The sequence below is a fragment of the Pseudophryne corroboree genome, chromosome 6, assembly GCF_028390025.1.
Source record: "Pseudophryne corroboree isolate aPseCor3 chromosome 6, aPseCor3.hap2, whole genome shotgun sequence".
Taxonomy (NCBI): Eukaryota; Metazoa; Chordata; class Amphibia; order Anura; family Myobatrachidae; genus Pseudophryne; species Pseudophryne corroboree.
The window spans coordinates 792,231,678-792,257,557 of NC_086449.1; the positions used below are offsets into that span (position 1 = coordinate 792,231,678).

Genomic DNA, 25,880 nt, shown 5'->3' on the forward strand with positions numbered 1-25,880 from the left:
GTCCCTTGTAGCCACAGGCACCACAATAGGTTTGTTCATGTGAAAAGAAGAAACTACCTTAGGCAAAAATTGAGGACGAGTCCGCAACTCAGCTCTATCCACATGGAAAATCAGGTAAGGGCTTTTGTGAGACAAAGCCGCCAACTCCGACACTCGCCGTGCCGACGCCAAGGCCAATAGCATGACCACTTTCCAAGTGAGATACTTTAATTCAACTGTCTGAAGAGGCTCAAACCAGTGAGACTTAAGGAACCGTAACACCACGTCAAGGTCCCATGGTGCCACCAGGGGCACAAAAGGAGGCTGGATATGCAGCACCTCTTTCACGAAAGTCTGGACTTCTGGAAGAGAAGCCAATTCCTTTTGAAAGAAAATGGATAGGGCCGAAATCTGAACCTTAATGGAGCCTAATTTTAGGCCCAAATTCACTCCAGTTTGTAGGAAGTGGAGAAAACGGCCCAGATGGAATTCTGCCAGAGGAGCAGTCTTGGCTTCGCACCAAGACACATACTTCCTCCAGATACGGTGATAATGTTTCAATGTCACCTCCTTCCTAGCCTTTATCAGAGTAGGAATGACCTCCGGAGGAATGCCCTTCTCCGCTAGGATCCTGCGTTCAACCGCCATGCCGTCAAACGCAGTCGCGGTAAGTCCTGGAATAGACAGGGTCCTTGTTGTAACAGGTCTTCCCTGAGAGGAAGAGGCCACGGATCTTCGGTGAGCATCTCCTGCAGATCCGGATACCAGGCCCTTCGAGGCCAATCTGGAACAATGAGAATTGTCCGAATTCCTCTTCGCCTTATGATTCTCAGTATCTTTGAGATGAGAGGAAGAGGGGGGAACACATAGACCAACTGAAACACCCACGGTGTCACCAGGGCGTCCACTGCCACCGCCTGAGGGTCCCTTGACCTGGCGCAATATCTCGGAAGTTTTTTGTTGAGGCGTGAAGCCATCATGTCTATTTGAGGCAGTCCCCACTGACTTACAATCTCTGCGAAGACTTCTTGATGAAGTCCCCACTCTCCTGGATGCAGATCGTGTCTGCTTAGGAAGTCTGCTTCCCAGTTGTCCACTCCCGGAATGAAGACTGCTGTCAGAGCGCTTACATGACTCTCCGCCCATCGAAGAATCCTTGAGACTTCTGCCATTGCCACTCTGCTCCTCGTTTACATGAGCCACCGCTGTGCTGTGGAGAAAATGGCGCTGGTGAGTGCTGAGGAAGAAGCCCCGCCCCCTCAGTGGCGGGCTTCGGTCCCGCTTTTTTAAAACAAACTGGCGGGGATACTCTGAAATACCACTAAAGAGTGTAAATCTAATCATAGCCAGTCCTAGAGGTATACATTGCTGCCCATGGCGCCCCCCCCCCCCCCGCGCCCTGCACCCCACAGTGTGTGCTGTGTGTTCTGTGTGGGAGCAATGGCGCGCAGCGTTACCGCTGCGCGTTACCTCCTTGAAGATCTGAAGTCTTCTGCCGCCTCTGAAGTCTTCTATCTTCTTATACTCACCCGGCTTCTATCTTCCGGCTCTGCGAGGAGGACAGCGGCGCGGCTCCGGGACGAACCGCTAGGGGAGACCTGCGTTCTGACTCCCTCTGGAGCTAATGGTGTCCAGTAGCCTAAGAAGCAGAGCCTATCATTTAAGTAGGTCTGCTTCTCTCTCCTCAGTCCCACGATGCAGGGAGCCTGTTGCCAGCAGGTCTCCCTGAAAATAAAAAACCTAACAAAATACTTTCTTTCAGGAAGCTCAGGAGAGCTCCCTGTAGTGCACCCAGTCTCCTCTGGGCACAGTATTAAACTGAGGTCTGGGGGAGGGGCATAGAGGGAGGAGCCAGTGCACACCCATACCTAAAGTTCTTTTTAGTGCCCATGTCTCCTGCGGAGCCCGTCTATTCCCCATGGTCCTTACGGAGTCCCCAGCATCCTCTAGGACGTAAGAGAAATATATAAACTATCCTCATTTATAATGTCCCAACAAGAGGATTAAAACTTTGTAACATACATGGACTCCAACGTGCTATAATGTAGTTTGTAGTATCAGAATTCGCAAAAGTCTCCACTTGTCGTGGGTTCAGCTGCCTCCACTCTCTGCCACACTGAATGTCCACTCCTAAGTGCTCCTTTCCAGAAGCTGCAGGTATGCTGTGGAGCGATTGGTGATAAAGCACCTTCTAGCAGAGGAATGGACTTGTAAAAAGGCAATATTGGGAGTCCTATTCTGCTGCTGCTGTGGTGGGTGTGTCTCTCGGCGGTGTGCACCACCTGCCAGATGCAAATCTCATCATCGAAGCTCCACCCCTATGCAAATACTGACCAATCGCGGTATTTTCTCATGTGGTGGGTGGGGCCTAATGATGCCATTGTCTCGGCGCCGCCCACCTGCTTCTACTCTCTGGGTATCTCCCGGAGAGGAGAAAAGAAATGTAGGTAAGTATGTATATAACATGTGCAGAGGGAGGTGGATTTGGGTGGGGTGTGTTCACACTGAAATCTTAATTGCAGTGTAAAAGTAAAGCAAGCGGTATTTACCCTGCACAGAAACAATATAACCCACCCAAATCTAACTCTCTCTGCACATGTTACATCTGCCCCCCCTCTGCAGTAGTTTTTTTTAAAAAATTTGGGTGGGTTATATTGTTTCTGTGCAGGGTAAATACTGGCTGCTTTATTTTTACACTGCAATTTAGATTTCAGTTTGAACACACCCCACCCAAATCGAACTCTCTCTGCACATGTTACATCTGCCCCCCCCGCCTTGCACAAGGGGTTGAATTCCGAGTTGATCGCAGCAGGAACTTTGGGGGTAATTCCAAGTTGATTGCAGCAGGATTTTTGATAGCAATTGGGAAAAACCATGTGCACTGCAGGGGAGGCAGATATAACATGTGCAGAAAGAGTTAGATTAGGGTGGGTTATTTTATTTCTGTGCAGGGTAAATACTGTCTGCTTTATTTTTACACTGCAATTTAGATTTCAGTTTGAACACACCCCACCCAAATCGAAATCTCTCTGCACATGTTACATCTGCCCCCCCCCCCCCCGCCTTGCACAAGGGGTTAAATTCCGAGTTGATCGCAGCAGGAACTTTGGGGGTAATTCCAAGTTGATCGCAGCAGAATTTTTGATAGCAATTGGGCAAAACCATGTGCACTGCAGGGGAGGCAGATATAACATGTGCAGAAAGAGTTAGATTTGGGTGGGTTATTTTGTTTCTGTGCAGGGTAAATACTGGCTGCTTTATTTTTACACTGCAATTTAGATTGCAGATTGAACACACCCCACCCAAATCTAACTCTCTCTGCACATGTTATATCTGCCTCCCCTGCAGTGCACATGGTTTTGCCCAATTGCTAACAAAAATCCTGCTGCGATCAACTTGGAATTACCCCCCATGTGCACTGCAGGGAGGCAGATTTAACATGTGCAGAGAGAGTTAGATTTGGGTGTGGTGTGTTCAATCCAGGCTTGCCTACCCTCCCGCATTTAGCGGGAGGCTCCCGTTTTTTAATTTACCCTCCCGCCGCCCGCAAACCTTGCTTTGCCCCCGATTTTTAACATGTCCCTCTGTGAAAATATGGACTGCGCATGAGCGAGTCCCGAACTAATGAGGGGCGGGGCCTGCACGAGAGCCACCTGTCATTATAGGTAGCGGACCGGTGGCTGAGTGCAGAGCCGGCCCTAGCTATAGGCAAACTAGGCAATTGCCTAGGGCATTTGGTATGCCTAGGGGCACCAGCAGCTTCTGCTGATTAAAATGATATGTGGCATGCCTATATTCTGTGTGTAGCATTTCGTATGCAGATACAGCCACAGTCGCACACGTATATAGGCATGCTGCATATCATTTTAATCAGCAGAAGCTGCTTGTGCATCCCAGCCACATAGCAATGCAAATAAGATGCATTTTCATAAAAAAAAGTGCCCAACATTAGCAGAGTTGCCAACTGACTCACGCCAGGCTTCTCCTGCTGCATGTCGCACTGAGGCAAGATTTATGAGGACACATCTGTATCCAAGCAGAGGCAGTGGTCACAGTGTAAGCGGCCGTGTGAGTGCTGTGTGTGGGAGGGTTGGTTGTGCAATAGTGTTCGGCATATGGGGGTAATTCCAAGTTGATCGCAGCAGGAAATTTTTTAGCAGTTGGGCAAAACCATGTGCACTGCAGGGGGGGGGCAGATATAACATGTGCAGAGAGAGTTAGATTTGGGTGTGGTGAGTTCAATCTGCAATCTAAATTGCAGTGTAAACATAAAGCAGCCAGTATTTACCCTGCACAGAAACAAAATAACCCACCCAAATCTAACTCTCTTTCCACGTTATATCTGCCCCCCCGGCAGTGCACATGGTTTTGCCCAACTACTAAAAAATTTCCTGCTGCGATCAACTTGGAATTACCCCCAATGTGTAAGGTGCATTATGTGCGTCATGTGTATAAATGCATTATTAATGTGCAGCAAATGTGTAAGGGGCACTATGTGTGTCATTATGTGTATAAGGGCACTAATAATGTGCAGCATATGTATAAGGGACATTATATGTTTCATTATGTGTATAAGGGCATTCATAATTTGTGGCATATGCATAAGGGACATTATGTGAATAATGGCACTAATAAAGGTTGGCATAATGTGTAAGGTTCATTATGTTTATAAGGACATTAATAATGTGTGTCTTATGTGTAAGGGGCATTACTGTGTGGTATTATGTGTATAAATGCATTACTAATGTGTGGCATTATGTGTATAAGGTGCTCTACTGTGTGGAGTTACATAAAGAAAGGGCACTACTGTGTGGTCTAATGTGAATAAAGAGCAATAGGGTGTGGTGTAATGTGAATAAGGAGCAATTCAGTGTGATGTAATGTGAATAAGGGGCACTATTGTGAGGAGTAACGTTTATAAGGTAAAGTGGTAATACTGTGTGATGTAACGTGAATAAGGAGCAATTCAGTGTGATGTAATGTGAATAAGGGGCACTATTGTGAGGAGTAACGTTTATAAGGTAAAGTGGTAATACTGTGTGATGTAACGTGAATAAGGAACACTATCCCATGATAAAATGTGAAAAAAGTTGCAGTACTGTGTGGCGTAATTTGAATTGGGGGTTCTATTGTGTGGCCATGCCCCTTGCCACCAAAAACACCCCCCTTTTTGGGCTGTATGCCGAATGTGCGCACTGTTCCTATTTAAAATATAGGGGGTAGGAGCATCAAAATGAGGACTGCTATGGGTGAGAGGTGATGGTGTTAGAAAAGGGGTGCATGGTCAGAGGTGGAACTAGCGGTGGTGCTAGGGGGCACCAGCCAAAATCTTGCCTAGGGCATCATATTGGTTAGGGCCGGCTCTGGCTGAGTGACTGTCCTGCAGAGACAGTCTGAAACACTTAACTGCAGCCGTCATCAGTGTGGGTCAGAAGCTTGACGCAGAGACTGTATCCTGCCACAGCTTTGCCAGGTGAGCTTTGGTCCCCGCAGTGTTGAAACTATCAGCTGTTGCAGAACAGCAGTCTCAGTGCTGATCTCCCTGGCCGGGTCTCCACTCACCCTCTCAGAGATGGCAAAAGGGATTTTTCCTGCTACAGCAGCCAACCCACTGCCGAGGACCAGCCCCCTCCTGCAATCTTCCTCCTCCCCTCAGAGACAGGAACAGATTTCCCTGCTGCAGCAGGCAGCCAGAAGCCGAGGCCCCGCCCACCACACTGGCCCCGCCCCCTCCAGCGATCTTCCTCCTCCTCTCAGAGACAGGAACATATTTCCCTGCTGCAGCAGGCAGCCAGAAGCCGAGGCCCCGCCCATATCAAAGGCCCCGCCCCCTACAGCTGCAGCTTTGTGGATCCTGCACAGAGGCCCTCATTCCGAGTCGTTCGCTCGGTATTTTTCATCGCATCGCAGTGAAATTCCGCTTAGTACGCATGCGCAATAATCGCACTGCGACTGCGCCAAGTAATTTTACAATGGAGATAGTATTTTTACTCACGGCTTTTTCATCGCTCCGGCGATCGTAATGTGATTGACAGGAAATGGGTGTTACTGGGCGGAAACAGGCCGTTTTATGGGCGTGCGGGAAAAAACGCTACCGTTTCCGGAAAAAACGCAGGAGTGGCCGGGGAAACGGGGGAGTGTCTGGGCGAACGCTGGGTGTGTTTGTGACGTCAAAACAGGAACGACAAGCACTGAACTGATCGCAGATGCCGAGTAAGTCTGAAGCTACTCTGAAACTGCTAAGTAGTTTGTAATCGCAATATTGCGAATACATCGGTCGCAATTTTAAGAAGCTAAGATACACTCCCAGTAGGCGTAGGCTTAGCGTGAGCAACTCTGCTAAAATCGCCTTGCGACCGATCAACTCGGAATGAGGGCCAGAGATCCTACAGGTAAGAGCTCTCAGTACTTTCCATTTTCACAGCTCTGCCACCACTATATTACAGCATGACAAGCCTAGAAAACATAATGTTGTCACTGCATGGGTCCACTATTTTTCCTTCAAAATAACCTGATACCAGGGGCGCCGACAGCACTGCCGGTCCCGGTAATAAAAGGGGATGTGGTCAATGGGGGAGGTGTGGCCAGACTCTGCTTTTTCCAAAATATATCAAAAATGAAATTTCTGTTTAACGACGTAGTGGGCACTGGTGTCAGAATCAGTGGGTGGCGGCTGCCAAGCGGGTGGTCGGGCGCGATTGCTTTCCTTCCTCTCATCATGCAGGGAGAGAGGACTGACCGCTGCTGCAGCCTCCTTCCCAGCACACAGCAGCCTGTGCAGTGCTGGGCTGGGGAGAGAGGCTGCTGCAGCAGCGGTCAGTCCTCTCTCCCTGCCCTACGTTCAGCTGTCACCAAAGGGGGAGGGTAGCGGGACCCAGGCCCCTCCAACGAGCCCGGGTAAAAAGTACCCGCTCCCCCACCTCTTGGCACCACTGCCTGACACAGGATGGAGCACTAAGTAACTCAAATAGCATATACCGTAAAGTGTTTATTTGATTTACAGACCCTGTAGACAGGGCCGGAGTGATGTGCTCAGCAAAGGCAGGAAGGAGCCTTGCTGTAGAGGCATTCTCCCCACTCTGCTGCTATCCCAGGCTTGCCTACCCACCCCATATTGAGCAGGAGGCTCCTGTTTTTTTTAATATAGGCTTCCACTGTCCCACAAATCTTACTTGTCCTCACGGTTTTTCACTGTCGCCTGTGAGAATCTGGACTGCACATGCGCAAGTCTGGAAATGCTGGAGGAGGGGCATACTTACCTACTTTGCTGCCTCCTCCTCCGGGAGGAGGCAGCGTTGTAGGTGCATGGGGGCGTGGCCGGCAGCAGGATGGGCGGTCCGGGGGCGTTGCATCAGGGTCGCGTCATCGTGACTCCACCCTCCGCTGTGCTGTGCCGAGAAACGAGGCGCTGCATAGCGGGGGGCGGAGCTACGATGACGCGATTCAGCGCGAATCGCGTCATCGGACCCCCTCGGGCCGCCCACTTGTTCACTGCTTCGGGCGGCCGAGGGGGAAAGAGGGGGAAAGCGGGAGGCTTGCCCACCTTTCCGGGGGGCCGGGAGGGTCACCCGATTTTCGGGAGCCTCCCGGCCACTCCGGGAGGGTAGGCAAGTATGAGGTGGGGCCTGTACGGGAGACATCATGACACATGACGTCATGTTACTTAAAGGCCGGCCACCGCGGGTTGTGGGTAGCAGTGGCCACCTAGCAGTGCACGTTCAGAGAGGCAAAACTCACAGTCACTGCCATTGCCATTTCTAACTCCGCTCTGAGCCTCACTGCGGCAGCCTCATCAGCCAGAGCAACTCTGCCAGTCTCAGATGCTGCTAAGCTGCCTGCATTGTTCCTGAGCACCAGCTTCAGACCCTAATTCTGTCCAAGTGCAGCATCAGATCACTCTCAACTGCTCTCTCCTGCCGACCACTGCACTGTTAGCGCTGTGAGATTAGCAGTAGCAGCAGAGTTAGGTTTAAATCCTATGTGGCTAAAGGACCCCTGACATCACAAGCACGTGACACTCAGCAACAGGGGGATGATCACGGTCCAAACATGGGAGCCCAAATGCACTCTTGCAGGCTTACTTCACTCGCCACGCTTTGGGCACAGTGGCTCACTTTGCTCTCCACCTGGTTCTCCACCTGGTTACTAAAGGCAATAGGTGGTGACGTGGATAGTGACAGTGCTATCCAAACTTCCTTGCCCCTTCCACTGCCGGCGGGTGTCACGTGGTTGAGAAGCCAGAGGTACTTGATCCCACTTGGATTTAGCAACAACGGTAGCAGCAGCTTGTATTCTTACACTAGCTTCATGGGTCTGCATGCACCACTTCCAATCACTCTTTGCGGGAATCCACAGGTGCCATATAACCAGTCCTGGCAAAGTAGATCATCTGATCATTAACAGCATCAGGGCTTGGCTGTGCAGGTGAGCAGTTTGTGTCCCATTACTAAACAGAGAGACTTGGCACACTGGCCAGAGGGGATGTAGTCCACATTCCGACAGGATGCCAACAGTCACAATACCGACAGTGGCATCCCGACTGTCAGAATCCTGACACATTCCACCAATAAGCATTAGGGTTAGGGTGAGGCTGCGGGGAAGAGGAGGGATGGAATAGGGTTATGCTGTGGGAGGGGAGGGTTAGGCTGCTGGAAGGGTGGATGGGAGGGTTAGGCTGTGGGAGGGGAGGGTTAGCACTAGGAGAAGGGTTAGGCTGTGGAAGGGGAGGGTTAGCACTAGGAGGAGGGTTAGGCTGTGGAAGGGGATAGTTAGCACTAGGAGGAGGGTTATGCTGTGGAAGGGGATAGTTAGCACTAGGAGGAGGGTTAGGCTGTGGAAGGGGATAGTTAGCACTAGGAGGAGAGTTAGGCTGTGGAAGGGGAGGGTTAGCACTAGGAGAAGGGTTAGGCTGTGGAAGGGGATAGTTAGCACTAGGAGGAGGGTTATGCTGTGGAAGGGGATAGTTAGCACTAGGAGGAGGGTTAGGCTGTGGAAGGGGAGGGTTAGCACTAGGAGGAGGGTTATGCTGTGGAAGGGGATAGTTAGCACTAGGAGGAGAGTTAGGCTGTGGAAGGGGAGGGTTAGCACTAGGAGGAGGGTTAGGCTGTGGAAGGGGATAGTTAGCACTAGGAGGAGGGTTAGGCTGTGGAAGGGGATAGTTAGCACTAGGAGGAGGGTTATGCTGTGGAAGGGGATAGTTAGCACTTGGAGGAGGGTTAGGCTGTGGAAGGGGAGGGTTAGCACTAGGAGGAGGGTTAGGCTGTGGAAGGGGAGGGTTAGCACTAGGAGGAGGGTTAGGCTGTGGAAGGGGAGGGTTAGCACTAGGAGGAGGGTTAGGCTGTGGAAGGGGATAGTTAGCACTAGAAGGAGGGTTAGGCTGCGGGATGGGAGGGTTAGGCAGCGGGAAAGGAGGGTTAGGCTGCGAGAGGGGAGGGTTAGGCAGCAGGAAGGGAGGGTTAGGGTTTGGCTGCGGGAGGGGAGGGTTAGGGTTAGGCAGCGGGAAGGGAGGGTTAGGCAGCGGGAAGGGAGAGTTAGGGTTAGGAAGCGGGAAGGGAGGGTTAGGGTTAGGCAGCGGGAGGGGAGGGTTAGGCAGTGGGAAGGGAGGGTTAGGGTTAGGCAGCGGGAGGGAAGGGTTAGGGTTAGGCAGCGGGAAGGGAGGGTTAGGCAGCGGGAAGGGAGGGTTAGGGTTAGGCAGCGGGAAGGGAGGGTTAGGGTTAGGCAGCGGGAAGGGAGGGTTAGGGTTAGGCAGCGGGAAGGGAGGGTTAGGGTTAGGCAGCGGGAGGGGAGGGTTAGGCAGCGGGAAGGAAGGGTTAGGCAGCGGGAGGGGAGGGTTAGGGTTAGGCAGCGGGAAGGGAGGGTTAGGGTTAGGCAGCGGGAGTTGAGGGTTAGGCAGCAGGAAGGAAGGGTTAGGCAGCGGGAGGGGAGGGTTAGGGTTAGGCAGCGGGAAGGGAGGGTTAGGGTTAGGCAGCGGGAAGGGAGGGTTAGGCAGCAGGAAGGGAGGGTTAGGGTTAGGCAGCGGGAAGGGAGGGTTAGGGTTAGGCTGTGGGAGGGAAGGGTTAGGCAGCGGGAAGGGAGGGTTAGGGTTAGGCAGTGGGGAGGGTTAGGGTTAGGCAGCGGGAAGGGAGGGTTAGGGTTAGGCAGCGGGAAGGGAGGGTTAGGGTTAGGCAGCGGGAGGGGAGGGTTAGGGTTAGGCAGCGGGAAGGGAGGGTTAGGGTTAGGCAGCGGGAGGGTCAGGGTTAGGCAGCGGGAAGGGAGGGTTAGGGTTAGGCAGCGGGAAGGGAGGGTTAGGGTTAGGCAGCGGGAAGGGAGGGTTAGGTTAGGCAGCGGGAAGGGAGGGTTAGGGTTAGGCAGCGGGAAGGGAGGGTTAGGGTTAGGCAGCGGGAAGAGAGGGTTAGGGTTAGGCAGCGGGAAGGGAGGGTTAGGCAGCGGGAAGGGAGGGTTAGGGTTAGGCAGTGGGAAGGGAGGGTTAGGCTGCGGGAGTGGAGGGTTAGGCTGCGGCAAGGGTGGGTTAGGGGTATAGTAAGCATTACAGTACCAAAATGTGTCAGGATTATGACTTTCGGGATCCTCTACCCAACATGGCCACAGCTTTTTAGACTATTGAAACTAATGTGCAGTGCTTTTAGCTAATTACTATCTTTAAGGAGAACTCTTCATTAGATTACAGCCCTCTTCTCTAATTGTTTACTGCACGCTTTCTTATATAGTCCTATTTATCCGGACTATTGGTTGGACTTTCAAAGACACTTTTTTTATTCAATTAAACCTGAATATTCTATATTTGTAGTGGTCACAAATGTGTTAATTGGTTTCAACTATGTATCATACAACTATTTTGACGGATGGGAATATGTTACATGTTGCATTGTAATTTTTTCGATTTTTTTTTTAGGTACCAGCAGTTTACATCTGATTAATACATTTATGTTGTTTTTCTGTGTAAATAAATTCCTATATCTACTTAAATAATAGAGCTGAATTGAATTTTACTTGGTTTTTATGTAAATGTCAGTGCTGCTTAAATTCTTTGTTTTGTTTTGTTGTTACCATTTATTGGGGCTGGTATCCCTTTCAGCAGCTGCTGTATAAGCATATATTGCTGTGTTCCTGGAATGATTTCATATCTTCTAGTGTGTAGCCTAAGCGGAGGCTAGTGTGCTTTACGGCAGTGTGAGTGTCAGCTGTAGTGGTGACCTCGTCTCCCCACACGGTGGTCTGTTAGAATGTAAGGGAATGAAGCATACCTCCAAACTGTCCCGATTTTCGTGGGACAGTCCCGTTTTTTGGGGACTGTCCCGCTGTCCCACCCGCGGGCCACAGTGTCCCGCGGGGGGGGGGGGGGGGGGGGGGCAGTTGGGAGGCTCTGTCACCCGCTGCCCTGCTTAGCAGAGCAGCGGTGAATAGACGTGCACAGCGTCTATTCACTGAAGTCAGAGGGAGAGGGGGCATGCCAGCGGCTCACAGAGCGCTGGGCATGCCCCCTTAGTGATGAAAATGGGGCGTGGCTCGCAATTGCGGGTCCTCCGTGAAACCACACCCCCTTTTCTTAGGCCACACCCCTTTTCCGGTCCCGCTTTACAAAGAAGAAATGTTGGGAGGTATGAATTAAGTAAACCAGAACTGCATCAATCGGTCCGTGGTGATTGGGCAGGAGAATGGGAAGGGACTGGGTGCGGAGTGTCACAGGCATTAACTGCACTCTGAAAGGGCAGTGACTGACAGTCATCCATGGCTATCAGTGAGTGCTCTCTCTGGGTAGTGCCTGTGACACTCGGCACCTAGTTTCTTTCCTTTCATCTTCCAGCATTTGGGACTTGGGTTAGTGTACAAAGGAAGCCAATCTCACAGTGGCCCAACTTAAAATGAATAAATGTTATTTGTACAGTCGTATATGCAAATTCTCATTTGTTGTGTATAATTTACCAGGGTAATTACAGAAGGGAGCAAAGGATGATCTTTAAATTAATTTAAGTGACCTCACCTTGCCCACAAACCTTCCACATTGCTGGCACTGGGAGCCACACAGATACTAAACCCAGCAGCTCTGCTGCAGGACACACCCCTGAGTGGCAATAGATACGCCCATAGGCGGATCTAGACACGCCCTTTGGGTTGTACATGACACGCCCCCTCAACAGCACGCTACACATTCTGCTACCACTTGCAATCTCCCTGAAACTAGTTTTCAAAAGTAGGCAAGTATGCTCCAGGGCGGGAACACTTGCTGGAAATGGCGCCCTGGGGCTGGGGGAGGGGCTTCAGGTCTAAGCCTTATCCCCCTTGCTGGCAAAACCACCGGGTACTGTGGGCGATATTAAAATCGGTTTTAAGAGAAAACCTGACCTGCGCCCATGCCCTGGTGATCTAGTGGGATCGCCTGTATGCACAGTGTCCACCGCCACCACGCGGCCCGCCTCCCACTGACCGCGCTGGATCGCGATAAAGACCGGGTCCCGCGAGCGGGACCCACTTACCACCTCCCAAAGCGCGGCCACGCGATCCTGGAGAGCCCCAGCCGTGTGTGTCTAACATGAAGAAAACCGGAGCCTCCGTTGTAGGTACCCGGCAACCAGGGCTCGGGAGTGTACAGCGCCGCTGGGGAGAGCTGGAGCTGCAGCAGAGAATGTCACAAAACATTTACCACCGCTGCTGCCCTTGAAGTCTTCACTTTTTACCTCATAAAAAGCCAGACTTGCCTACCCTCCCGCATTCAGTGGGAGGCTCCCGATTTTTCAATGAGCCTCCCGCTGCCCCGCATACCTTGCCTGACCTCCCGGTTTTTAAATTAGCTCCCTGTAAATCCGGACTGCGCATGCGCGAGTCCAGAAATGCGGGGGGCGGGGCCTACACGTAAGAGGTCACAGCCATCCGTGGTGGCCGTCCTGCCTCCTGCTGTGCACACAGAGCCGGCATGCCTGAGCGGAGGCAGGAGAATAAACAGCAGAGCAGCTGGTCTACTGATAGCCAGTGCTCTGCTTCACTTCTGCTGGCCCCGCCCACCACACTCACAGGGCTGCGTGTAGCACAGTACAGCCCGTCTGACCTCTTCCTGCTCCTCCTCATGTGCCTGCCCAGTGCTGCTGCCTCCCTCCACCACACTGTCCCAGCCCCGGCTCCTGCTCTTCACAGGAAGGAGCAGCAATAGCCAGGTGGGTGCTATGTGTGCTGGGGGGTTTTATGAGAAAGGGGATATGTGTATAATGTGGTCGGGGGAGGGGTGTGTGGTGTACTGTGCATGATGTAATGTTACATGGTACTTTCTGTAATAAGGTAGGGGGGGGGGTGCTGTGTGATATGCAATGTGCTACCGGGTGTAATATTAGGGGGGGTGGGGAATTGTGCTGTGTATAATATAATGTAATATGGTGCTGTGTACTATCTGTGATATGGGGGGGTGGGGGGGGGGGGCTGTGTGAAATATAATGTGCTACTCGGTGTAATATTGTGGGGACTGTGTAGGCTGTGTATAATTTAATGTAATATGGGTCCGGGTGTACTGGCTGTAATATGGGGGACTGGGGCTATGTATAATGTAATGCAGTGGTTAAAGTGGGGCGGAACTGCGTTCCGTCACCTCTAATGGCAGGCGGAACCAGTTCCACCTCCGCCCGGCCACAGCATCAGGTCCCTGCTGCATTGTAATGGTGGCAGCGGCCGCCAGCCAAGGCTCGCGGACCGGCTGCAGCACCAATCAAAAATAGGGGCGGCTTTTTAAAATCTGGCGTGAGCCAATCACGGCTCGCGAGACCGCCAGCCAATGAGAAGCTGCCAAGTGGCAGCTTCTCATTAGCTGGCGGTCCGGGAGCCGTGACTGGTGCACAATTGGCGCCAGATTCAAAGTGCGGCCTCGCTTCTTTCAATAGCAGCCGGTCCGTGAGCCAGGACTGTCTGGTAGCCGCTGATAGCTTTACACCGCAGCTGGGACCTGATGCTCCAGCCCACAGCCACTGAAGCACACAGCCACATTGAGGAGGGTGCTGCTGGACTAAGGAGTAGCAATGACAGGGGCAAGGATTTGACGCCGGGCAGCTCATGGACCGGCAATGGAGCACTAGTATGTGGGGCGGGCAATGTGAATAAAATTGTGCTACTGTGAGACATTTTGAATTGGGGTACTTTTGTGTGGCCACTCCCCTTCCTTGTGAGGCCACACCACTTTCTGCGGCACGCACGCAAGCAGGAACAGTCATGGGGGAGGTGAGTTCCCCTGCCTCTCCAGGACCACTTTAAGCCCTGATGTAATATAATATGGTACTGTGTGTACTTGCTGTAATATGAGGGAGTGGGGCTCTGTATAATGTAATATGGGCCTGTGTGTACTGGCTGTAATATGGGGAACTGGGGCCAGGGCCGTAACGAGGTGTGTGCCACTGGAGGCGCAGGACCACCAGCAACACCCACCTGGCCACTCCGTCGCACTGTGGGGTCCGACCCTCCTCCCCCCGCCATCACCGCTTCTCTCACCTAGGTAGCCAGGCAGCGCTGCAGCTCCTCCTCCGCTCCCTTCCTATGTGCTGGGAGAGATGACGTCTCTTCCAGCCCGCCCCCAGCCCACCCATAATGCCCTGTGCTGTGGGAGCATAGGGCGGGAAGAGGAGAGGCATGCCGGCTTGTCAAAGGTGAGTCTCTCTCTCTCGCCTGCCATAATGTATAAATAAGGTGGACTGCCTACCATAATGTGTAAATAAAAAAAATAAAAAAAGGGGGATTGCCTGCCGCACTGTGTAAAAAAAGGGGGTCATGCTGCTGTAATGTGTAAAAAAAGGGGACTTTGCCTGCCGTAATGTGTAAAATGGAGTTCTGCCTGCCGTAATCTGCAAAAGGGAGCTCTGTGGCCACGCCACTTCCCCATGAAGCCACGCCCCTAAATTTTTGGCTCACACGCGCCTACGGCACACACTTGCCCAGTTTTTTTATAGGGTGGTACCGATGCTGTTTCTTGCACACAGTGCTAAAAAAAAAATGTCTACTTAAGGCACTGACTGGGGCTATGTATAATGTAATGTTATGTGGTACCGGGTGTACTGGCTGTAATATGGGGGAGTGAGACTGTGTATAATGTAATGTAATATGGTACTGGGTACAATATGGGGAGGGGGGCTGTGTATAATATAATGTATTATATGCTGTGTGTACTGGGTGTAATATACTGTCCGTTTCTTCTCAGAAATGTACACAGTATCATAATTTAGTGCACCTGTATTATTACTCTAGTGTACCTATAGTATTACCCTTTTTTTTTTTGCTGCTGCTTTTAGTACTAATTTTCACCTGCCATTGCAGGACACACCCCTGAGCAGTGGCGTAACTACTGCCTCCGCAGCCCTCGCGGTGGCTTGAGGCGCACGGCTGCGGGGGGTGCCGCCACTGATTTAGAACAGATTGACATGCGGACGAGCCGTCCGCATGTCAATCTGCTGACTCCCTCCTTCCCTAGCCGCTGCTGTGAAGGAGGGACACGGAGGACACAGCGCGCGCCTCTCCTGTGTCCCTCCTGCGTCTCCGGCGGGTCTATTGAATGAAGTGCCCGTTCGTGAGCTCTGATTGGCTCACAAACCGGCACTTCATTCAACAGACAGGCCGGAGACGCAGGAGGCGCGCGCTGTGCCCTCCGTGTCCCTCCTTCACAAAACAGCGGGGGAGCACGGGGGGGGGGGGGGGGGAGCTGTACCTGGCACTGGGGGAGGGGGAACATATTTGGCACTTGGGGGGGCATATGTGGCACTGAGGGGGCATATGTGACACTGAGGGGTATATGTGTACCTGGCACATGGGGGGGGGCATATTTGGCATTGGGGGCATGTGTGTACCTGGCACTGTGGGGGAATATCTGGCACTGGGGGCATATGTGGCACTGGGAACACAGCCCTAGCAACAAGCATTACTCCCTAGCAACGAGCATGACACCCAGTGCATGAAACCCCTGGCAACAAGCATGACACACTGAGCATGAAAACCCCTGTGGTGGCTAACGTCTGGGCGTGCAGGTTGCAAAACTGGGGTATAAGGTAGTCTTTTCCTGCAATACCACACCCCTTTATGTAAAGCCACACCTATTTCCACAAAGCCACACCCCTTTTTGGCGCACGCAGATTCATCCCTTTACTAGTGTCAATTATGGGGGATGAGGGGGGGGGGGGGGCGCTGGAGAATTTTTGGGCTTGGGGGAGAAAAATTTCTAGTTACGCCACTGCCCCTAAGTGGCAATAAATATGCTAATAGGTAGTCCTCAACACGCACTTTGGGCGAAGCATGACACCCCCCCCTCAACGGCGCGCCACGCTTTGTGCGGCGTATTCTGCTGCCTGGAATCTCCCTGAAACTAGTTTTCAAAAGTAGGCAAGTATGTAAAAAGCTTTTCTCAGGGCTGCCTGGAGCAGCCCCTCTGTTATGTGCCTGCTTACTGCAGCACCAACTGACAAACTGAGCTCCTGTGCTGGGAGGCGGGGTGATATAGGAGACGGCGCTATGCATCTTGGGAAGAAGGTCAAAGCTTTGAGCCTGTTGGTGCCCCGGATCAAGATCCTACTCTACACCTATTGTCCAGACTTGTGGAGCCCAGTGTACCCTGCAGCAGAAATATGTATTTGATCAATAGGCCTTTTTGAGTATTGTACTGTAGTTCTCTTGCATCTTACAGGTGGAATTGGCCTTATTTGAAAGATATACTGTTATTTTACTACACTATGTGGCACTAACCATCCATGTCCACCATGGACTGACAGTGCTCCTTCTAATAACAGGCTATGCCTCCAGTGCCGTTTCTAGGGCCGTATCAGCCGTGCAATTGCATGGGGTGTCGCCACGTCCCATTGTGTGCACACTGGGGGTCATTCCGAGTTGTTCGCTCGTTGCCGATTTTCGCTATACTGCGATTAGTCGCTTACTGCGCATGTGCAAGGTTCGCAGAGCGCATGCGGTTAGTTATTTTACACAAAAGTTAGGTATTTTACTCACGGCATAATGAAGCTTTTTCATCGCTGTGCTGATCGTAGTGTGATTGACAGGAAATGGGTGTTTCTGGGCGGAAACTGGGCGTTTTATGGGAGTGTGCGGAAAAACGCAGGCGTTCGAGTTGCAAAACGCAGGAGTGGCTGGAGAAACGGGGGAGTGGTTGGGCAAACGCTGGGTGTGTTTGTGACGTCAAACCAGGAACGAAAAGGACTGAGCTGGTCGCAATTCTGCTAATCTTTCGTTCGCACTTCTGCTAAGCTAAGATACACTCCCAGAGGGCGGCGGCTTAGCGTGTGCAATGCTGCTAAAAGCAGCTAGCGAGCGAACAACTCGGAATCACCCCCTCTGTGTGCAGTATTGTAGCATACTTACAGCACCATACCTCCCAACATGACCCTCTCCAGGAGGGACAGAATGCTCTGCTCCTGGACTTCTCTCTTCATTTACGATTGCCATCACCTGTGCTGAAACACCTTTCTTATCCATTAGGTCCCGCCAATTATAAGTTAAGAGAAAAGTCCAGAAGCAGAGCATTGGGTCCCTCCTGGAGAGGGTCATGTTGGGAGGTATGCAGCACCCTCGTCGCCTCCCCCCCCCCAACATCGTGTCACAGAGGAGATGCGGGTGGGGCATTGAAATGTGGTGGGCAGGGCTATGATGTTGTGATTGTATCACCACACCCCCGTACCACCTCCTCCACACCCCCCAACTATGTGACTTGGCAGAATACTGTGAAAGTATCCCACCCAAAATGGCAACGCCTGAGAGAAGACAGTTTTGAAGAATACCAGAGGAGGCGGCGGACATTTTGAGAGGGACATTTAATAGACAGAGACCGGAGGGATGAGGCAGGAAATGGCACAGCAGTGCCAGGAATGTGGCTGCTGCATTGGCAGTGGAGGGAGGGATTTGAATTTCACGAAGTCCTGATAAACATTGTGATACAGTATGTATGGTTTGTTACTGTAGTCTGGTTTAGGTGTCATTTTGGTATACACTTTTTATGTTTTAACATGTACTGTAGGAATATATATTGTAAAGCAAATAACTTTAACAAAATTAAAGTATTATATTATCTGGAACGTCAGAAACAGTGGGCAGGTATGGAAATGTACAAACAATGTGCTTGTTCCCAGGAGCCAATTAATCTACCTGTATATTTTTGGATTGTGGGAGGAAACCTTTGCATGTACAGGGAGAATATACCAACTACATACAGTTAGTGCCATGGGAATTGAACCCAGGACCTCAGTGCTGTGAGGCAGTAATGCTAACCATTACACCATCCGTACTGTATATGGTATATACAGTATTTATAAAAGTTTACAATAGGCAAGCAATATCAATTAAGGCCTCTATAAATTATTCAATGTCTATTATGTTTTCTGCATAAAAACCCAGTGCCATTTTTAGGGCTGGGCCAGTCCTGTGCGCAGTATTATATGCGGTCTCGCTGGCCACAAAGAATACTGTGAAAACGTCCCTCCCAAAATGGCCGCAGCCGAGGAGAGGACAGTTTTGAAGGATACTAGAGGAGGCAGCAGCCATTTTCGGGCGGAGGGAGGAGGCAGGCAACGGCACAGCAGTGCTGGGAATGCAGCGGCGGCGTTGGCAGCTGAGGGAGCAGGCTAGCAGCAGCATGAAACATCTCCTTACAACAAGCAGGTACAGTGCCAATTTTAAGAGGCATGCATTATTGCTAAGTAAGGCATGGTGCAAGGGGCATTACTGTGTGGGGCATAACAAGTGGCATTACTGAGTGAAGCATACTTTAGTGCGAGGGCATTATTGTGTTGGGCATAATATGGTGCTAGGGGTATTACTGTGTGGGGCATAATAAGGTACAAGGGGCATTACTGTGTGGGGCATAATATGGTGCTAGTGGCATTACTGTGTGGGGCATTATGTGGTGCTAGGGACATTACTGTTTGGGGCATAATATGGCGTAAGGTAGTATATTCCTGCAAGACCACGCCCATTGCAGCAAGGTCACACCCATTTCCTGCTAGACTACACCCCTTTTCCATTTCCCTCCCCCCATAACTGTGGGGGGTGCATTTTTTCGTGTTCGCACTGGGAGCCAAATTGTGTAGAAACAGCCGTGCACGCCTCTCTGGTGGCTGGTTGCACCTACACCGGCTGCCGTCCATGACCCTCCCTAGTGGGCGATACATGCCCCAGTCTAATACTATATAAAGTAAGTAACATTAAAGGAATAAATAAAGTACTGACTCATGTCAAGTGGCACCTCTGGTCCATTGGCATATCGATAGTGGGAGCAAGCTGTGCGGAGCACACGAGCCTCTGGGTCCAGGGGGGGGGGGGCATGCACTCCACACCTTGCACCCATATAATTATACTTAGCGCTCCGTCCGTTGGCTGCAGAGCTGCAGAATTCACCAGAAAAGTGGCACAATGCCAGAGTTTACTGCACCGCTGAAGTGGAGGCGGCCCGATGCAGGTTTCGATCGGGCCCCCTCCTTAAACCGCCTCTGCCCTGGTCTTATGTACAATCCACCTCATGAGGCTTTCTCTTAATGCCAACACATTAGATAGTAGACAACATGTAAGGTATCCACACTGCTTCTTTTCTATTCACAAATGTGTATCTGTGACTTTGACACGTGCTGGATGCTTTGACATATGTACTGTAATTCTTACAGTCGGGAATGTGTAACCTACCTTACCTCCTGGATCGATGCTTCATTCAAACTTGGAAGGAGAAAAGGACATGGCGATAATCTACACTGGGGCAGATGTATTAAGCCTGGAGAAGTGATAAAGCAATGATCAAGCAGTGATAAGTGCAAGGTGATAACGCACCAGCCAATCAGCTCCAATATGTAAATTAACAGTAAGGAGCTGATACGTTATCACCTTCCACTTATCACTGCTTTATCACTTGTCCAGGCTTAATACATCTGCCCCATTATGTATTGATATCAGCTAAAAGCAACATCATGGATATACCACTAAAGCATCACTCACATACTGTATATGGACTCAAATGATGCAAAAATTACATATTCTGTTTTCTCGAACCGGTGCTGCTGTAGACCAGGTCTGGCCAACCCGTGGCTCTCCAGCTGTTGTCCAACCACAAGTCCCAGTGTGCTCTGCCACAATTTTGCTATTAGGAAATGCTAAACCTGTGTAGTTCCACAACAGCTGCAGGGCCACAGGTGGGCCAGGCCTAGCGTAGAAAATAAATACAAAGCTGTTTTTCTGTGCACGTAGCTATTATGTAAAATACATGAGGCCTGTTCTCTGTATGAGGCAGTATACCACAGCTTACATATCAAACAGAACAGTAACACGAGAGAATGCTTATTAAAGAAATTTAGTTTAAACATCTGATACACAAAAACCTCTCCTTATGATCCATGAATACTGTGCTTGCCCAATAATTTCATATCACTAGGTTAAAGGTTGGATACATACCCAAGAGTTGATTTTATATTCCACATTTTGTTTGGCTACATGCATATGCTGATTAAAATGCACACATTATTTATACACAGTGAAGGCAGCTAATTTTTTTGGGCTGACCTTATATCCATGCAACTTATATTAATGTATCTAAAACCAGTGACATCACAGAATCGATTCAGCAGGCAATGATGACATCAGCCTTTCCTGGCGAAACGATAGCTGAATACTCATTAGTGGTGAAACGGCCGTGGGTGCAGAGGCTGCTGGCTCACTTTGAGGCCCCTGCTTCCTGCTTCCAGGCTCCAGCAGGTCTCCCTTGAGGCTGTAGCCATAGCAGTATCTCTGGGCCCCTACCAAAGTTTTGTTACAGGACCTGGTGATGCAGTGTTCCGTCCCTGATTTTCATGGATATTGGTTCAGCTGTTAAAATGGCTGCCTGTATTGCGTACACTTTAAGATTGTGGGGGGTCAAAGCTTGGAGAGAGATAAAGTAGAGTTAAGAACCAACCAATCAGCACCTAACAGTCATTTTAAGGTTGTGTTTTAAAAAATGACAGGTAAAAGCTGATTGGTTGGTAGTTTATCTCCACCTTATCTTTCTCCAAGCTTTAATAAATCTGCCCCATTGACAGCATAATATGTAATAGTTTATTTATTTTCAGCAGACTTAAAAACGAGAGAAAAGTCAGTGACATCATCACAAAACACAGTAGTATTGCTGAAACAACGGTGTAAAACAGGATGAGAAAAACAATGTTCCACACACTCATTTGACACAAAGAAAATGTGAAAATGCTTTATTATGAATGCAGAAAAATGTATTGCACAAAAATGATTTTTTTTTTGTTTTTTTCTATGGCAAAAATGTTAAAATAATAATTTCATGAGTCATGACGTTTCTTACCCCATCGTATGGTCTTCGAAAGATGCTTGTATGTTAATCTGGACTCACTATAAAAACTGTATAAACAAGTCTGTGTCTGTGAAAACAGACTGAAACTTATGTCAGCGTATTTCACAACGCCTTGTCGATTACATTGTAATTATGGCGTTTTTTTGTTTTTTTTTTAGTTTTTTTGCTGGTGTGTATTCATCAAACGTCTCTCCTGGCTGCTCCGACTACAGTACCAACTTTTATAAGGCATTCTAAAAAAAGTGCTGCAAGTTTATAAATAGACGATCAGTCAATTCGGCTGTTTAGTCATGGTCCAAAACCCAACAGTATCTGGTGGACTTTTCATGCTTCGAGGTTGCCAAAGGTTTCTTAAGTGACATATATTCCAGATTGACAATCCGCAGTGAAAACGGCTAATTCTAGATCACATCTTGGCAAGTATCATTGTCCGTAGGCAAAAGGTTTCTAGTATTCGGGCTTGTAATAATGACTACGGGCTGAGAAATACTGTACCATTGAAATGCATGGGCCATTCCTGGGGCTGAGCAAAGATAATGGACTAATAATATCTATCATATATGACTGCAGAATGTCTACTGACACTAGTAACGGAAAATGCCACGTGTACAAGCTTTTGGGGGGAGGGGGGATGGGCGGGATAGGAATAAATATACTATTGCAAAACCCAGGATTTAAATGTAACAGAGAAAACGGAAATATTTTTTTCTCAAAATTAATTTGAAGAAATTGACTATTTTGCAGTATTTGAACATAATAGTTATCTATATACTTTTCATTTAAAGAATTTATTTGCCCATTTTATTGTTGGCACAAGAAATGAATAAATATTTAAGTGCTGAGTTTTTTTTTTAAGTTTTACACCAGTAAATTAACTATTATCTGTGTAAACTTTGTTCATTTGTCCATGCCTGGATGTTTTTATTTAGTGACTGGGACTGGTCACTTCTGTGCTTCACTTAGATAAAAAATTTGGCATTTCCTACAAAACAACTGAGATTAAATTGCAGCCAATTTCAATGGGGTTGGGTATGGGTGACCGCATCCCTTTCAGTGGGCCCAAAAACTCCTTATAATGTTTCAGGCACTTTCATACTGAAGTAAAATATTTGGAATGCTTTCAAAGTTTTGGCTTAGAACAGGAATGGCATATTATATCTTATATATTACCAAGATGTCTATGTAACACTATCCGCTTATCAAAAATAGTAAAGTTTTGAAGACACCAAGTACATTCTCCATGAACCCACCACATACTGCCCCTATTTTATTATAGTTCGTTAATGAATCCCTTACTTATATGACTTCCCTCATTTATGGTATTAGGTGGTACTGTATAAAAGCCGCCCTTCCCCTGCGGACAGATCTACGTAATAACAAATAAAATCTGCTGACAGATTAATATCGCCTTTAAAAGTATAGTAAATAAATAATCTAACTGCCTGTTCTGTCAACAGATTAATACAGATTATGGACGAATCATCCAATAATCGGTTCTAGAGTGTTTTGCTGAAAAAGCAAACGTAGTAATGTTCTCTCCTAAGAGAGTGAAGAGTATGGCATAATGACCTGTGATGATAGAAATGGGCTGTAAATACGTTCCACTGATGCCATGAAAGATGAAATATAGAAAATTTAATGACATTCATCTTGCTTGACTTTGGTTTCAAGTAATGGCAAATACTGGGAGCTCACCTCATTGGAAGCAATGGAGAAGTTGGGATCTGGAACCAATATTCCGGGGGAAGAGGAGCTAGCAGTGACATGAGGTGGTCTCATAAACATAAACTCACTAATATCTGAGACTGGGGAGAAACATGTCCTGACCCTTCGATTAGATGGGATATTTCCAGCACAATCCACTCGAACCCCTATTATAGTGTTACAAAGGCTTGGGTGAAGCTGAAAAGTTCCATGTAGCTTTGATCCTGCCATCACACCTTTCTTTTGGCTTTGCCGGCAACAGAGGGGGAAATTCTTGTTCTCGCATTTGTGGATTTTAATTCCGAGGGCCGCCAAACCAATTAACGAGATGACAGAAATCACAATTAAACAGACAATCAGATACAGAGTGAGACTAGAAATATTCCTCTTTTTAGAGTGGTCTTTTACACCCTGTGACACTTCTAGATCTTTGTCTTCCAGGGTCATCATCACTGTAACCGAGGTGGATAGACAAGGTTCTCCAGAATCCTTTACCAACAGAAGAAGCTCATGTAGGTTAGGATCGACATCTTGAATTGCGCGCTTGGTTTTAATTTCCCCAGTTCTCATGACAATGCTGAACAATGTAGGATCTGTCGCCTCCAGTAAGTTGTAGGAGAGCCAAGCATTTCGGCCCGAGTCATGGTCTACCGCAGATATCTTGCTCACCATGACATTCGGCCCAGTGGAACGTGGGATCTTGCACTGGGCAACGGAATTAGCTCCAACTAAAGGAAACACAACCACTGGATAATTGTCATTTTGGTCTAGAACAAAAACATGCACAACAGTCTTGTTTTTGAGGGGTGGAGAACCAGCATCGGAAACTTCTATCTGGAACTGGAAGTAGTTAATCCTCTCATAATCAAGAGGAAACTTAAGGTAGACCTGTCCATTTTCTGAATTGATGTAGATGTGGGACGAGCTGGCGTAGTCCTCTTTAGGGTTTTGTAAAATGGAGTAAGAGAGTCGTGAGTTCTGGTCCAAGTCTGGGTCCGTGGCAGAAACAGTACAAAGCAACTCACCGGCTTTATTATTCTCTTCCACGAAGACTTCATAAACTGGTTCAACAAACTGAGGGGTGTTGTCATTCACATCAGAGACCCCAACTGATATAACTTTCACTGTGGAGAGAGGGGGGCTGCCCATATCCTTGGCGGTAATAGTTATATGGTACTCAGAGACACTTTCACGGTCTAAGTTATCACTTGTAATCAAGGAGAATTGGTGCTCGAAATCTTCCCGTACTGTGAACGGGAGATTTTTGTCTACTTGGCACTGTACCCTTCCATTGTCACCGTGATCTTTGTCTTTTATAGTTATCACAGCAACTACTGTCCCAGCTGGTGAGTCTTCTGGAACTGAGCTAGAGAACGCACTGATCATCATCTCAGGTGTATTGTCATTTACATCAATAATATGGACAATTACACTGCAATGTTCCTCCATTATAGGACTCCCTTTATCTCTAGCTTCAATATCAATCTCATAAACTGAAATTTCCTCGAAATCTAGATTTCCGAGGACACGGATTTCTCCACTCTCTGAGTTGAGTTGAAAAATATTGCTTAAGGCCTCAGAGTTGTGGCTGCTAAAGAAGTATTCAATCTCTCCGTTAGGCCCTTCGTCTAGATCTGTTGCATTAAGTTTTATGACTAGGGAGTTTTTGGGGGCATTTTCTTTCAGCTGGACATTATAAGAAGGTTGATCGAATGCTGGGTGATTATCATTGGCATCTAGGACAATGATAGTAATTTGCATGGTGCTAGATCTACAAGGTACTCCACCATCCTCTGCTTTCAGCACCAGATGGTGGACAGCTGTCTGCTCTCTATCCAGAGCCTTTTCTAAAACCAACTCGGGAAATTTAGTGCCGTCAGTGCGCTTTTTGACTATGAGAGCAAAATTCTCACTTGAGCTAAGGTGGTATTCCTGCAAAGCATTGGATCCTATATCTGGATCCTGTGCATTTGGAATAAGAAATCTAGCACCAGGGGATGCCAACTCGTTTATTTTTAAAGTCAGCTCCTCACTCTGGAATCGGGGGGAATTATCATTTATGTCTAATATTTCCACCTCAATCCTATACACTTCTACCGGATTCTCTATAGCAAATTTTAGATTTAAGATACATGTAACACTCTGACCACAAAGCAGCTCCCTGTCTATTCTGTCATTCACCAATATGGCTCCATTGTTTACATTTACAGAGAAATATTGGGAATCAGAATCGGAAAGTACCTGGAGATTAGCAGCTACTAGTTTTGCCACATCTGTTCCAAGATCCTTAGCGATATTGCCCACAATTTCTCCCCTGTTCAGCTCCTCGGGGATAGAGTATCGGAACTGTGCATATGTAAGGTTTACAAGCAGCCACAAAGGGAAGAGATGCAGTATTCCGACTTGCAAAACACGGTAACCTGCTGGATGAATCATTGCAGAAACGCCTGGTATGAAAAGCCGTCCCTTTTTTTTCTCTCTCCCCCTCAGCACATCTTGAATACGGAGCAGCTAATCCTTTGGAAGAAAAAGAAGGATGCAGTCGACGTTGTTTTGTAATTTTTTCTCCATCAGACGGAGAGGCTAAGGTAAAATCTAGCTGGCAACAGAAAGGAAAGGAAGGAGGAGCGAGCAGATAGCAGCCATTGAATTGTATGCAGCATTGCATTGGCTCCAGATATGTTTTAGTGTATCCAATCACCGGCGAGAAAAATATTTTCTACGTATTAAAATAAGTTACCGACGTTCCAGGAAAGCAAATTCAAATTGAAACGTAACTCATTGAAAAGGCAAGAAGGTGCAATCAGATCTCACAAGACAAGAACAAATATTTGTTTTTTTTGAAAAAAAAAAACATGTTGGTATGATCTGTGGATTAACACTTTCTTTGCTGACACTC

The 25,880-nt window shown here is 48.6% G+C and overlaps 1 protein-coding gene across 2 annotated transcripts in view; it reads right to left on the reverse strand.

Annotated features, from left to right (window-relative positions):
- LOC134933551 (protocadherin gamma-B3-like) overlaps positions 1-25,671 on the reverse strand; it is a 103,371-nt gene extending 77,700 nt beyond the window's left edge. The window contains exon 1 of one of the 2 annotated variants that reach the window (XM_063928856.1): positions 25,223-25,671. In XM_063928856.1, coding sequence (XP_063784926.1) covers positions 25,223-25,417 — 195 coding nt within the window. In that variant the 5' untranslated portion in view covers positions 25,418-25,671. Of the gene's footprint in view, positions 1-22,972 lie in introns of both variants that reach the window. The other variant, XM_063928855.1, reaches the window with a different exon arrangement.
- Positions 25,672-25,880: the final 209 nt, after the last annotated feature.